The sequence below is a fragment of the Microcaecilia unicolor genome, chromosome 13 (assembly GCF_901765095.1).
Source record: "Microcaecilia unicolor chromosome 13, aMicUni1.1, whole genome shotgun sequence".
Lineage (NCBI taxonomy): Eukaryota > Metazoa > Chordata > Amphibia > Gymnophiona > Siphonopidae > Microcaecilia > Microcaecilia unicolor.
The window spans coordinates 4565946-4581021 of NC_044043.1; the positions used below are offsets into that span (position 1 = coordinate 4565946).

Below are 15076 nucleotides of genomic sequence, written 5' to 3' on the forward strand. Positions count from 1 at the left end.
CAGTCTAAGAGGCTTGCCTCGCGGAAACCTGGAACAACCACCAATCCAACGCGGCCATGGTGGTAGTTCTATCTCGACTGTGCACTGTTTCTGGCACTATGGAAAATAATTCTGTAATTTCTAGTGCAGCACTAACCCGTCAGTAATCGGGCAGTACCGCCTGGTTACCGCTGGGTTAACGCAGGAGCCCTACCAGCACCTCAGTGGGTGGCAGTAAATTCCCCCCCCCCCACCCCCCCACCCCCATGGTCATGCGGTAAGAATAATCTTACTGCATGGCCCTGTCTTGTGTAGAAGCTTTTTACCTGCTGTGGTAAAAAGGGCCCTGGCAGGCAGCAAAAACTGCCCCTGCTGCTACCGCAGGGCCTCTTTTACCGCAGCTTGGTAAAAGGACCCCTAGGTTTTGTACCTGGGCTATTCCTACATAAGTACATAAGTATTGCCATACTGCTTATCCCAGAAATAGTGGATTTTCCCCAAGTCCATTTAATAACGATCTATGGACTTTTCCTTTAGGAAGCCGTCCAAACCTTTTTTAAACTCTGCTACGCTAACCGCCTTTACCACATTCTCTGGCAACGAATTCCAGAGTTTAATTACATATTGAATGAAGAAAAATTTTCTCCGATTCGTTTTAAATTTACTACATTGTAGCTTCAACGCATGCCCCCTAGTCCTAGTATTTTTGGAAAGCGTGAACAGACGCTTCACATCTACCCGTTCAACTCCACTCATTATTTTATAGACCTCTATCATATCTCCCCTCAGCCGCCTTTTCTCCAAGCTGAAGAGCCCTAGCCGCTTTAGCCTTTCCTCATAGGGAAGTCGTCCCATCCCCTTTATCATTTTCATCGCCCTTCTCTGTGCCTTTTCTAATTCCACTATATCTTTTTTGAGATGCGGCGACCAGAATTGAACACAATATTCCTGCACTCCTTAATCACACAATGGCATATATTTACACAAATCCTTATGTGTACCAGCACACATATATGTATGTGTACATGGCTGTATAGGTTTGTGTGTTCATGTGCACTCATGCATGAACATTTTCTGCTGTTTATGCATTCCAGAGTACATATCTGTCATGAATTAGATTTTTGGCCCAATATTTAGCCAGCAGCTGTATGCTACCAGCGTTAAAACCGGATATTCAATGCCAGACTAATTCCAGCAACTGGCATTGAATATCCGGGGTTTTGTTAACCACTAAAAAGTTAACCGATTATGCAGATTTGCAACATTAACTGGTTAACGTTTTAGCAGTCAAAGATAAGTACATACATGTCAGACCTGATAGTCTTCAAATTTATCAATAAAACTGTTTATTATTCAACATCCTCCAGTTTCTGGCATCCTTGGTCGCTCTCCCACTTTTTCTGCAACAAGACCTGATAGACTTACCACCTAGGAATGCTAAAAAAATCATCCCGCACATTCCTTAATCTGCACTTCCCCAACTGTAAAGGTCTAAAATACAAACTAACGCATGTGTCAACCTTCTCGTACCTGAGCACACAATTCTGGAACGCGCTGCCACGCAACTTAAGAACAATTCTTGAATTAACTATCTTCCGCAAACTACTGAAGACCCATCTCTTTAACAAGGTATAGCTTGTCATACTACTAATCATGTTTTATCATTATAATGTGTACCAAGATCCTTCTGTAAAACTAAATGTCTATTTTCTTATATATTTCCACCATTCATGATGTATTGTAAGCCACATTGAGCCTGCAAAGAGGTGGGAAAATGTGGGATACAAATGCAATAAATAAATAAATAAATATTGCCACACTGGGACAGACCAAACAGGGCCATGCCAAGGGTCTCTGGTGCCCCCCTGCAGACTATCAGTTGGTGCCCCCCCCCCCCCCCGTCTCACTTCTTCATTAGATGTTTCTCCATTGCTACCTGTCTTTCCTTTAGACTGAAAACTACAGGCTCAGCCAGACCTGACAAAACGGTCTACCACACCCTTCAATGTCAAGCATATACTAGAAAACTGTAAATTAGCTTACACAGGAAAGCAGTTTAAAAAAATAAACACAATTCCTGCTGTTTCTTAACACTGCTCTCCAGAGAAAGCACTGCCTTTATAAAGAGGCTTTTCAGTGGGACTTAGCCTATTAAAAACTATTAGCATAATTAGGAATGGCCGGCCCTTGTAACTGCAGAGACCTAAGCTTTGATTATGCATGTTCCTGTCTTTGTTACAGTGGGGGGGGGGGGGGTCTCTTCATCTCATTTACACAGTCTGACCTCGGACCCTGGCTCACTGGGAGCCCAGTCTCTTGGAGACTGCTATACATTGCAAAATAAGATAGCAGATGTAAATTCTCAAAGTGGACATATTCCAAACACTAAAATGAAAATAAAACGATTTTTTTTTTACCTTTGTTGGCTGGTGACTTTCTTTTTCTGATCATGCTGGCCCAGTGTCTGATTCCGTTGCTCGTATCTGTCCTCTTAACTCTGTTTCCAGGGCTTCCTGTATGTATCCCTCATTGATAAGTCTCTGACTCTAAAGTTTAGCAATTTCATTAAAGCAAAATGTATTTTCAAATATCACAAACTCTCCCTATCCAAGCAAAATGTTTTATATAAAAACAAACACACAAAAAAAGCAATCAGATTTTTACTTACCAGCTATTCTACACTATACGTCAGCTAAACTTCCTCTTTGAAGCTCAGCCAATTAAATGGATTTTAGCTGTAGCTATGATAATTATGTACACATCATTGCAGTCATGCCTTGCCCTCCTCTCAGTGTACATGCTCAAAAAACAAAAACTTTGAACCACTTACAGATAACAATTACACTATTTATTTTTTATTTCTCCCCAGTCTCACTTGCACACCTGTCTCCAAACCTATTCTCTTTAATTTGAATGTTGTTCCAGCTCACCCTGAATGAAAGTTGTTCACACACCAAAGCCATAAATAGCTGCTGGTTGTACTCTTTGAAGCAGCTTTAGCAGAGCAGTGTGTCTGTCTCAGCACTGCTGGGCTACCTTCACTTCCTGATGTGGGAAGGGCAGGGGAGAGAGGAGAATCACAACTTCAGGTAAAAGATTTTGCAAGTGAGTGGCGCCCTCTAGAGATCGGCGCCCCCCTGCGTTGCTTACCTCGCTTACCGTGTCAGCACGGCCCTGAGACCAAAGGTCCATCAAACCCAGCATCCTGTTTTCAACCGTGGCCAATCCAGGTCAGAAATACCTGCAAAAGATCCCCAAAAAGTTCAATACATTTTCTGCTGCTTATCCCAGAAATAGCAGGACAGCCATTTATGTGGTCCTATTTCACCGCTAAACTTTTCTGGTTAGGCGCTGAATATTAGTGCCAAACCGGATAAGTCATATGATATAACCCAGAGATTTTCATCTTTTTTCATCTCACGGCACACTTATATGGCATTAAAATTGTCAAGGCACACCCCCCTCACCAAGAGTCCAGCATTTTACCTTCCCTCCCGCCCCACCTTCACAAAAATAGTATACGCTCTTACCTCCACCTCCTCAAAAATAGTCCAGCATTTACCTTCTGTTCTCTTCTCCAGCCAGCAACCAAGCATCTTCCCTTGTCTCTCTTGACCCCCCCCCCCCCCCCCCCCCCATATATTTTTTAAAGTTTTCTTGTCTCTAGAGGTCCTTGGCAGGGAGCAGTGGTTTATACGGCCTGTTCATACCAACGCCAGAGCCTTCTGTCTGATGTAACTTCCTGCTTCCACATAGGCGGGAAGCGTCAGAGAGAAGGCTTCAGGGTTGGTGCGAGCAGTCTGTATGAATCACTGCTCCCTGCCACCGACCGCTAGAGACAATAAAACTTACTCCATTCTGGCACAACTTAAGCTGGCCCAACTCCTTCGGCACACTTGGGGTCAGCTGTGGCCCACTGGTTGAAAAACACTGATATAACCGGTTATGCTGTAGGTGCTAACTAGTAATATTCAGCAGACCACTTATTTCCAGCTGAATATTAGCAGTTAGGGTCAATCAGTCAAAAAAAACCAACCAAACAAAAAACATTAAGGGACAGCGTTTTCACTACAATACATGTGCGGAGGAGCATGCCCCGTTACTGCACCGAAACACAGCCCATGGCGGGTCTCTGAAGATAGTTGTCTAAGCTGTATGATTAAAGGAACTTTTGTCCTGAATTTGAAGGCTCTTGGTGCTTTCTTGTGACATTTGGACTTCTTGTTATGTACTTTGAACCCTCTCTGTGTTGTGCTGTAGCTAAAAATGGAGAACACGTTCCTGATTCTCTTTCAGTATCAAAAGACCTCTCATTGAAGTTTGATTTATCCTCCAAAATTCTTGGCATTATACTTGATTCTTCGCTTACAATGGAACCTCAAGTAAATCATTTAACTTAAACTATTTTCTTTAAATTACATCAGCTCTGTTATATTTGATGCATCAAGCCCCCCCTCCCGGCGCAATGACACCCCCTCCCCAGCGCATCGGACCCCCCCCCCCCCCCCCCCCGGGTCCATTCTTGGCTGCTGGAGGGTGCAGAGAGCAGCCACACGCCTGTCGGCTCCACTGGCTCCCTGCTCCTTCCCTGTTCCGGGACAGAGGGAGCAGGGATCCAGCGGAGCCAACAGGCACGCGGCTGCTCTCTGCACCCTCCAGCAGTGTGCACTCAGGGCGGACCGCCCCGCCCTTGCTACGCCACTAAAAAGGACCCCTCACACACCTAGGCCTAGTCACGGCAATTCCAGCCCCAAGTATAACCACTTAGATTTTGGCTAGATTTAACCTAATCTTCAAATGCAAATCTAGATGGCACGAATGCTCATAGAAAGTGTGTTGGGGGAGGGGGGGCATACATAATCTAGTTCCTTTTCCAGTCCTTCTCGCCCCCACACTAACTGGCTAGATTCAGCTGAAAATGTGCTTAATTTAGCCATCCGCAATCTGTCATCGAAGTCAAGCATTCAAAAGCCCCCCCCCCTAACATCAGCTTGTATTTAAATACTCCCTTTGCTCAAAGATATTCAAAGACAGTGGGGATAATTTAGCCAAACTTTGCCATGAATGCAGTTTAAATAAATCACTCAAAGTGCTGAAAACTGTTCCCTGTCTAACAGGTTAAACGGTATGCTCCATTTTTTCCAGATCTTTGTATACCTGATTATTTAATAGCTGTGTCTCTAACAAATTAGTGAAAATCATATTTATTTTGAACAGCTGATGCCCAGGGTGTGTTAGACAGGACCAGACTCGCCGAGTTTCAAACTTGTTAGTTGTTAGGTTTGTTTTGTTTGTTTTTTTAACAACAGATATAATTTGCATAAGATTTACAGGCATGGCTGTCTCTGAATGTGAACCATTTAATACCCTCAGGACGTGGGCCATTAATTGCGTTGCGATGGAGACTCTGTCCCTGGAGCAACAGATCCAGAGTGTGCAGAGAAACATTGCGTTCCTAAAGAAAGCACAGCTGGAATTACTCCATGACCTGCACCTGGAAATCCTCCACCTACAGAAACACTGCTCTGGTGAGTCCTGTCCTATCATATTAATGAAATCTTGCAAAACATTGGGCTTTGTTCTGCAGCTGGGCAGACTGGATGGGCTGGTTGGTCTTTCTCTGTAATTGGCCAAGATATATGAAACTGCAGATGAAAAGCAAGGAAAGACAACAGATAATGGAGAAACTGTGAATCATTCCATTCAGTCTTTAAAATAAGTAGACTATTGGGCTCATTTTCAAAACAGAAAAAACATCTAAAAAGTGGCATAAAGCAGCATTTGGATGTTTTTCTCACAAAAATGTCCAAATCGGTATTTTAATAAACCTATTTTTAGACGTTTTTCTATGAAGTGCGACCAAATCGCAAGGGGGCATGTCAGGGGGATGTTCAGGCCAGGACTTGGGTGTTCCTAAGACTTAGATGTTTTTCAGCCATAATGGAAGAAAACAAAACCGTCCAGGACTAAAACTAATACTTTTGAGTTAGACCTGTTTTTATAATGAATAAGGCACAAAAAGGTGCCCCAAATGACCACTGGAGGGAATCAGGGATGATCTCCCTCTACTCCCCCAGTGGTCACTAACCCCCTCCCACACTCAAAAAATGTGATTAAAATCATTACTTGCCAGCCTCAGATGTTATACTCAGGTCCATTAGAATAGCATGCAGGTCCCTGGAATAGTCTAGTGGTGGGTGCAGTACACTGCAGACAGGTGGACCCAGGCCCATACCTCCCCCTACCTATTACACTTGTGGAGGAAACTGTGAGCCCTCCAAAGCTCACCAGAAACCCACTGTACCCACATATAGGTGCCCCCTTCACCCGTAAGGGCTGTGGTAGTGGTGTACAGTTGGGGGTGGTGGGTTTTGGGTGGGTTTTTGAGGGCTCAGCAGACAAGGTAAGGAAGCAATGGTGAGATGTGTACCTGTCCACTGCAGTGCCCTCTAGGGTGCCCTATTGCTTTCCTGGGATGTCAGGGGGACCAGTCTACTAAAAATGCTGGCTCCTCCTACATCCTAATGGCTTGATTTTGTGCATTTTCCACGTGGACGTTTGTTTTCGAAAATGGCCCAAAAAACAAAACGTCCAAATCACAAAACCTTGTTCAAAGCAATATTTTGGGGGAAAAAGATAGACATTTTTCCTTTTTGAAAATGACCTTCTTTCCTATTCAGATTTTGGACGTTTTTTGCAAAACGTCCCAATTCGGACTTAGACGTCATATCGAAAATGCCCCTCCACACCGACTAGGATCTATGATGCCAATTGAGGTCAATCTGTGGCACAGAAGACTCGACATAGCCATATTTAGGCACTTGGCCAGCATCAGGAGTCAGCAGTACTTCGCAGAGCAATAACATAGTAAATGACAGCAGTTAAAGACCTGAACAATCCATCCAGTCTTCCCAACAAGATAAACTCATTTTACACGATATGTAATACTTTATATGTATATCTGAGTTTGATTTGTCCCTGGCTTTCTCAGGGCACAGACTGTAGAAGTCCGCCCTGCAGCGGTTTTATTCTCCAAATACCGGCGTTGCCACCCAATGTCCGCTAAGGTTCCATAGATCCATTCCTTCTAAACAGATAAGATAAAGTGTATCTATATCACAAGGTCGCTTTAACGTCGTCGTAGTCTACATGTTGTTTTCCCTTGCTTTTAATCCACATTTTATCATCATGAGGATCTTATCCTTCTTCTGTTTCTCTACATAATATGAAACTGGGCAGCCTCTTATCTCCAAGTTCTTGGAGATGCTGTGGTTCAGACTGTCTCTTCATCTTAAGTACTGCAAAGCATTCTGGACACAAGCATTGATTTCTAGTTAATAAGATGGAGACTAGAAACTTGAATATATAAAAGAAAACAATCCTCTCGTTCCCTTCTTTTCTGGCAGGAATTGTTATTCCTGGGGGAATTTTGCACAAAAAAAATGTACAAATTCTGCATGGTTCACATAAACAGTCGGGTCGATACCGGTGAAAGAGGAGGAAGTGGCCCCGATGTGCAGCGGGTTCACTTCCTCCTCTTCTTCTTGTGAGAATTCTGTGGGGAAGAAGCAGAAGATCTTGCCAGGTATTTGTGGCCTGGATTGGCCACCGTTGGAAACAGGATGCTGGGCTTGATGGACCTTTGGTCTTTTCCAGTATAGCAACACTTATGTACTTGGGATTCTAAATGGAATGTTGCTACTCTTTGGGGTTCTATATGGAATCTTGTTACTCTCTAGGATTCCAGAATCTTGCTATTCTTTGGGGTTCTACATGGAATGTTGCTACTATTTAGGTTTCTGCCAGGTATTTGTGGCCTGGATTGGCCACCGTTGGAAACAGGATGCTGGGCTTGATGGACCTTTGGTCTTTCCCAGTATGGCAATACTTATGTACTTATGTAAGAGTGAGCAGAGCTCCTGCTACCCGTGCACAACTTCTGTGAAGCGCAGTTGCACAGAATTCCCCCAGGAATAAATTGTGAGGGCTTGATTGCCTTCTCGTGAAACTTGAATGCCTCTTATTCTGACAGAGCCAGACGATGGCGTACCTACATTTATTGCCACCTAGGGCGGAGCACACCCCTTCCACCCCCAGCCGGAGCACCCCCTCCTCCGAGCAAGAGGGTGCACAAAGCAGGGGCACAGCTGTTGGCTCTGCTGGTTCCCTGTCCCGGAACAGGAAGTTGACGTCAGAGGGGGCAAGGGACTGACAGATCCAACAGCTGCATGCCTGCTGTTCACACCCCCTTGCTGCCTTTCCCCCTGGGTGGACTGCCCCGTCTTTGGTGCACTAGAGGGGCCAGAGATACTAAGGGTTTTCTCCCTTCAAATGCTTTGTGGTTATTCCCACTGTTACTACTACTCATTTAAATACAGAACAACTAGATGTACTCAGCAGTGTACATAAACACATCAGAGACAGTCCCTACCCTGTGGAGCTTACAAAATAGTGGAAACTATTATAAAGAATACAATTACGGAACACGTAGACAAACATGGTTTAATGGGACAGAGTCAGTATGGGTTCAGCTGAGGGAAGTCTTGCCTCGCCAATTTGCTTCATTTCTTTGAAGGCGTGAATAATCATGCGGATAAAGGTGAACAGGTTGCTATCTAGATTTTCAGAAAGCTTTTGATAAAGTACCTCATGAGAGACTCCTGAGAAAATTAAAGAGTCATGGGGATAGGAGGCAAGGTTCTGTACTGGGACCGGTGCTAGTTAACATATTTATAAATGATATTGAAATCGGAATGACAAGTGAGGTGATTAAATTTGCAGATGATACAAAACTATTCAAGGTTGTGAAATATTGCAGGAAGACCATAGGAAATCAGAAGACTGGGCATCCAGATGGCAGATTTGTAGATAATACGTTGAAATCTTCTGTTCAGTGTGCAGCGGTGGTCAAAAAAGTAAACGGAATACTAGGAAAGGGATGGTAAATAAGACCAAAAATGCTATAATGGCTCTGTATCTCTCCATGGTATGACCGCAACTTGAGCATTGCATTCAGTTCTGGTGCTGTATCTCAAAAAAGGTATAGCGGAATTAGAAAAGGTTCAAAGAGAGCAATCAAAATGATAAAGGGGATGGAACTCCTCTCATATGAGGAAGGGCTAAAGAGGTTAGGGCTCTTCAGCTTGGAAAAGAGACGGATGAGAGGAGGCATGATTGAGGTCTACAAAATCCTGAATGGTGTGAATGGGTAAAAGTAAATCAGTTTTTTTACTCGTTCCAAAAGTACAAAGACTAGGGGGCACTCAAGGAAGTTACATAAAACAAATAGGAGGAAAAAAATTTTCGCTCAACAAGTAGTTAAGCTCTGGAACTTGATGACAGAGGATGTGGTAGAGGTTAGCATATCTAGGTTTAAAAAAGGTTTGGACAAGTTCCTGGAGGAAAAGTCTATAGTCTGCTATTGAGACAGTCATGGGGAAGCCACTGCTTGCCCTGGGATTGGTAGCATGGAATTTTGCTACTATCTGGATTTCTGCCAGGTACTTGTGACCTAGATTGGCCACTGTTGGAAGCAGGTTACTGGGCTAGATGGAGGAAAAAGAACATGAGAAAACCTCCACATAATCAGTCACAAGACCAAAAGACAGCAGTTGTGGTCCAGGAAAGGAGGAAGAAACCAAAGGTTTCAGATGGCAGATAAGTACTCTGGAGTGCATAAACAGCATGTGAAGGTCCCCACAGCCCTGGTATTCCTTGAAACAGGAAAGTTTGCAGCATATTGTCAAATCAACACACATATCTCTCAGTTGGCCATCTGTCACTGCATTGAGTCCTTCCTGTGCTCAGAAGGCTTCATGATTTCATGGTCTTCCTAAACAGCTAAGAAGCAGAAGGAGCAAATAATGAGGACCTTGTAAGCAGGGGCGGCTCGAGGCAATCTACTGCCTGAGGCAAGAGATGAGATGGCACCCTCACCCCCCACCCCCTCCTCAGAGCTACAATCAGGGAGTAAGGTGGTTGGGAGTGATAGAACACTACAAACTGACAAAAGCCAAGCAATTAAGAAGGTGTGTCAAGGGCATTTTGGGGACAGGATTTGGGCGTTCCCAGAACTTGGAAGTTTTTCTGCCATAATGGAACAAAGCTTTTACTATGTTACTATGTTATTTTAGAAACTATTTAGCATCATATGTATGTTAGTTGAATTCTCTAATGCATGCTTATTAGTATTATGGTAACGTTGTTTTGTACGTTTTTGGGGATCTTGCCAGGTATTTGTGACCTGGATTGGCCACTGTTGGAAACAGGATGCTGGGCTTGATGGACCTTTGGTCTGTCCCAGTATGGCAACACTTATGTACTTGGGATTCTGAATGGAATCTTGCTGTTCTTTGGGGTTCTACATGGAATCTTGACACTCTTTAGGATTCCAGAATCTTGCTACTCTTTGGGGTTCTACATAGGATGTTGCTACTCTTTGGGTTTCTACATGGAATGTTGCTAACTCTTTGGGTTTCTGCCAGGTACTTGTGACCTGGATTGGCCACTGTTGGAAACAGGATGCTGGGCTTGATGGACCTTTGGTCTTTCCCAGTATGGCAACACTTATGTACTGGTATTTGAATTCCAGTGCTGTTAAATGTGTATATTTTTGATACTGTTTCACGGTAGTTCTATTATTAGGTTGCAATTAACTGTTCTCAAGTTTACCTCATTTATTATATTTATGTTGATTCTTGGTTATTTTACTATTATGGCGTTAACCAAATTTTAAGTTTTATGTTAAACTTTACCTGCTGTACACTGCCTTGGGCGAATCTCTTCATAAAGGTGGTTAATAAATCCCAATAAATGCATAAATATAGTTGTTTAACATCATTTTTCTCTGGTAAAATATAACATATGTGCTGGTGGATTCATGTTATTCCACTGTCCTTTCCTTTTGTAGTGATGCCATTAATTCATCTATCACCAACGTCAAGTTGGCTGGTCTGAAGTTAATACTATTTCTGCTTTTATGGCGAGAGACAAAGGCTATGTCAGTCCATCTCCAGTCCTCTGTAAGCCCTCCTCTTATCTGGAGCCACCAGATTCCCCCTGAACTCCCTTAATTAATTAATTTATATTGCATTTGTATCCCACATTTTTCCACCTCTTTTGTTACGTCTGTGGCCGTGACCACCCTCAGACTTACCCTGTTTCTGGGAGTCAGTGGCTGTGCTGGCTTCTGCTTGTCTCTGTGTCTGTCTCTGTCTTAGTTTCTCTCTGGCTCTGTGTGCTGATTGCCCTACTGAACCTCACCTGTGTGGGCTATGCCTTTTCCAAGATGGCTGCTGCCGACTCCTCTATGCCAGTATCCAAGATGGCTCCCGCTGGGCTGACTGCTCTGTGTGTCAAGCCTCTGTTTGGATGCAAGGTGATTGCTGCAACTGTGCCTCTGGTGTTGAAGAGCATTATTAATCACTTAGAGACTACAGCCCTTGCCTTTGCATCTCATCTAAGGGCCCTGGTGTATAGCGTGTTCTGTACACTGTTTGCTCTGTGTGAGTTTCTATGTTTGACTAGCTAGCTTAGGCACCGTGTGGCTTGTTAGCCTGTGTATAGCTTTGCTAGTTCTCTGTGTTTGTTCCTAGTGTTAGACTAGCCAGCTTAGGCACCGTGTGGCTTGTTAGCCTGTGTACAGCTTTGCTAGTTCTCTGTGTTTGTTCCTAGTGTTGACTAGCCAGCTTAGGCACCGCTTGGCTTGTGAGCCTGAGTATAGCTTTGCTAGTGCTCTGAGTTTGTTTCCAGTGTATGACTTGTTAGCTTGGGCACAGCTTTGTTGTTAGCTGGAGTATAGCTTTACTAGTCTCCTGAGTTGCCTAGTGTATGTTTCTTGTGTATGACTGGTTTGCCTGGGCATAGCTTTCCTATTAGCTTGGGTACAGTCTACTAGTCCTTGTGTCTAACCTGCCGACTGCCAGAACCCGGACATTCCCTGCCTGGCTACCTTGCCTTCGCCGAGGTGCCAGGGGGCACTCCTGGATCCTCATTCCTGCTGTTCCTGCTTGCAAGTTCCAGTTCCGGTTTTTCCTGTAAGCCCTGCCGGCCGCCCGAACCTGAGGGCTCAACCCTCGTGGAAAGGTGGTCAAGCGTAGGTGAAGCCTAGGTCCAGTGTGTTCCAGTCCAGCGGGTTTTACTCCTGTATGTTCCAGTCCAGTGGGGCCCTCCAGTGTGTTCCAGTCCAGTGGGCTCCACTCCAGTGCGCACCCCCGTCCGGTGCGTTCCAGTTCCGTGTATTCCTGTGTAGAACTCCAGTCCGGGGTTTCGGTCCAGTTTTGTCTTCTCTACCTTGGAGGTGATCTTGCCTGCCACTGCCGCTCCACGGTAGTGGCCCACGGACTCACAAACCCAGTGCTCCCGGGGAGGAAGCCTGACAGTATGCCAAGGTCCTCAAGCATGCGACACTTTGCAGACTCAATGCGGCTTACAGAGTTATTGTTGTTACATAGAGAATAGCAAAATCGAGAGTTAACAAGTGGATATAAGAAGCAAAAACAATATTAATAGTAGGTGCAGGTGTCATAAGGTAACGTGATCGAGATTTGAACAAGCAGATAGAAGCGAAACATTTCTGATATTAGGTTATCGTTCATGATGGGTAGGCAGAGATGTCACAGAATATAACGTAATCAAGTTCAATAAACAAATATAAACAAACACATTCCTGATAGTAGGTAAGGTTGTGATGTATTACATCGGTAGTAGCTGATCTTATTGGTATGCCTTGTTGAATAGGTGGGTCTTCAGGGATTTGCGGAAGTTGGTTAGTTCATAAGTAGTTTTTAAGATGCATATCTCATTTGTCCCCATTTACCTTATACGCTCTATTGTGGTAGTTTCAAGTTTAGACAAGTTCCTGGATTGATCTGGATGAGGTGGCAGGCTTTAGTTACTGATGCTCAAGAGAGCACAGGAACTGCTGAAGAAGCTCTCTCCCTCACAAACTGTCCCTCGCCCTTCTCCCTATGATTCAGCAGGCCACCACATCCGTTGTTCCAAGACTCCCATGACCTGGCATTGACCCTGCTACAGATGTTCTGCACAAGTCCCACATCAGGCAGCACTACATCGGCTGCAATACAGAAGCAGAGAATTAATTTCCGACTGATCAGCCAATTTCCTGGATTCCTGCCAGGCTGCTGAGAGATTGAACCAGGCTCGGGGTAGGGGCGCTGCCGCCGGGCCCGGGGCAGGGCCATCGCAACCCACAGGATCGTCGCTGCTGCTGCTTCCACCTCCCCAGCATCGCTGCCGCCCGCCACAACTGTAAACACATGCTTGGTTTCAAAACTGAACATGCGTGGCCTGAGGGGAAAAGCAGCCGCTTGGCAGGCCATGCAGCAGAGTGAAGAACAGCAGCACCGAAGGAAGATGTCTTCTGCTGGCGGGGCCTGGGGGGACCTCCGCTGGCCTGCTGTGTCTGCTCCTCCGGGTCTTCCCCAGCCTCCAAGGGGGGCCCGGCGCTGGAGTTTTTTCTCTCTTGCTCCTGTCTGAATGCGACCACCCGGATCCTGTCAGGAGCAGGAGAGAGAGAGAGAGAACCCGGCGCCCGGCCCCCCTACCCCCCCCCCCCCCCAACAGCCCTGGATTCCTGTTTTTTCCCCATGGAGTAGTGTCTCAGATATCAGCCATCCTCACGCACTGTGTGTGGAAGTCAGGCAGTTTTTCCCTGGATGCTGATCATGATGGATGGGGTGGATTCAAAAGACTAATTATTAGCAAAATGTCTGCAGCAGAGCAGGGGGTGGTATTGATTACTTCCGAGTGCCATAAGACAACTCAATGGAGTTTTGCTCTGAATGACTGATGGGGGAGATAACTAGTTTATTTAAAGACAAATCAGTCTTTCTAAGTTCCATATGGATCTAAGTGGTTGCCAGTGTTCAGAATTACAGCCACAGTTTCTTGCTTCATGTGACTGTGTGAATATTTTCTCAGGGCCGGTGCAAGAGTATTAAGTGCCCAAGGCAAACCTTCAGCCCTGTGCCCTTCTCAGTTGTATTTCAGATCCTTAGAACACCCCCACCCAAAGATTCTGATAATTCAACCCAACAATCATGAATATCCCAGCATCACCCATCCCAGGATAATCCTGAAAAATTGTACAATTGGTCATGGTCATCATATTTTTAAATATTAAGCTCTTTTTTTTATACGATTTCCAAAAGCTATTTACCCAGTGTGTCCTGGCAAATGAACTCTTTGAAACTTGCATGCCTCCTTGTGGGTAAAAGTATTGCTAGTTTTGATTCTTTGTGTGGCTGTCGGAGCTATTGGTTTGCTTTGAATGCAGCTGTTCTTTGCTTCCTCCAAGAGGGGCCACCCTAGGTGCGCTGAAAAATGGATCTGCATGCGACCAAAACATGCGCCTATAATAGATGGATTTCACAGAGGCCATGGCAAGGTGCAACCCCCCCCCCCCCCCCCCCCCCCCCATATATTTCTAGTTTTTATTTTAGTATAGCCATATTGCATTTCTGAGCTGGGAACAGACCTGAAATTGCAAGACAGCTATAAAAGTGTTTTTTCTTTCTGAAAATTACCTTTCTAAGGCTGTAGACATTTGTGGTTTGACATTTGGCCTATGCTAACTTGTGATAAGTTGCTGGTCAGCAACCAAGAGTCAGAGACTCACCTGCAGTATCCAGATAAACAATCAAAAGGAGAAGTAAGTGGGTGTGCGTGAAATTGTATATTCAGCAAGAGGGTAGGGGCATTAGCATGGTGACTATGCATAACAAGGACATAGGTCAAACCATTATCTAATGAAAATGTATGCTTATATGACAGGCCTTAAACAGTCCATGCAATGAGGAGTTGGAAGATGGTAGAAAGTGCTGGAACAGGATTCGCCATAAAAGGAAATGGAATGTTCTGGAAAGATGCATATTCATTAGGTAGGAAGGGTAATTAAGATAAAAAAGAAAAAAAAGAAAAAGGTGTATAAGAGGAAATAGAACTGAGGATGAAGAGCCTCAGTGTGTCTAGACTAGCAGGTGGACATATTGACAGCTCCCAGGGAAAACTCTGCTTGTTTATTTGCTACATATTATACTCTATTGGGTTTTTAAAAAAAATTTCTTATTGGCTTCTT

At 44.6% G+C, this 15076-nt stretch overlaps 1 protein-coding gene across 1 annotated transcript in view; it reads left to right on the forward strand.

Annotated features, from left to right (window-relative positions):
- The first annotated feature begins 5377 nt into the window (after positions 1–5377).
- Positions 5378–15076, forward strand: part of CCDC92B (coiled-coil domain containing 92B) — a 46159-nt gene continuing 36460 nt past the window's right edge. The window contains exon 1 of the mRNA XM_030186255.1: positions 5378–5507. Within this exon, the coding sequence (XP_030042115.1) occupies positions 5378–5507 (130 nt within the window). The remainder of the gene's footprint in view (positions 5508–15076) is intronic.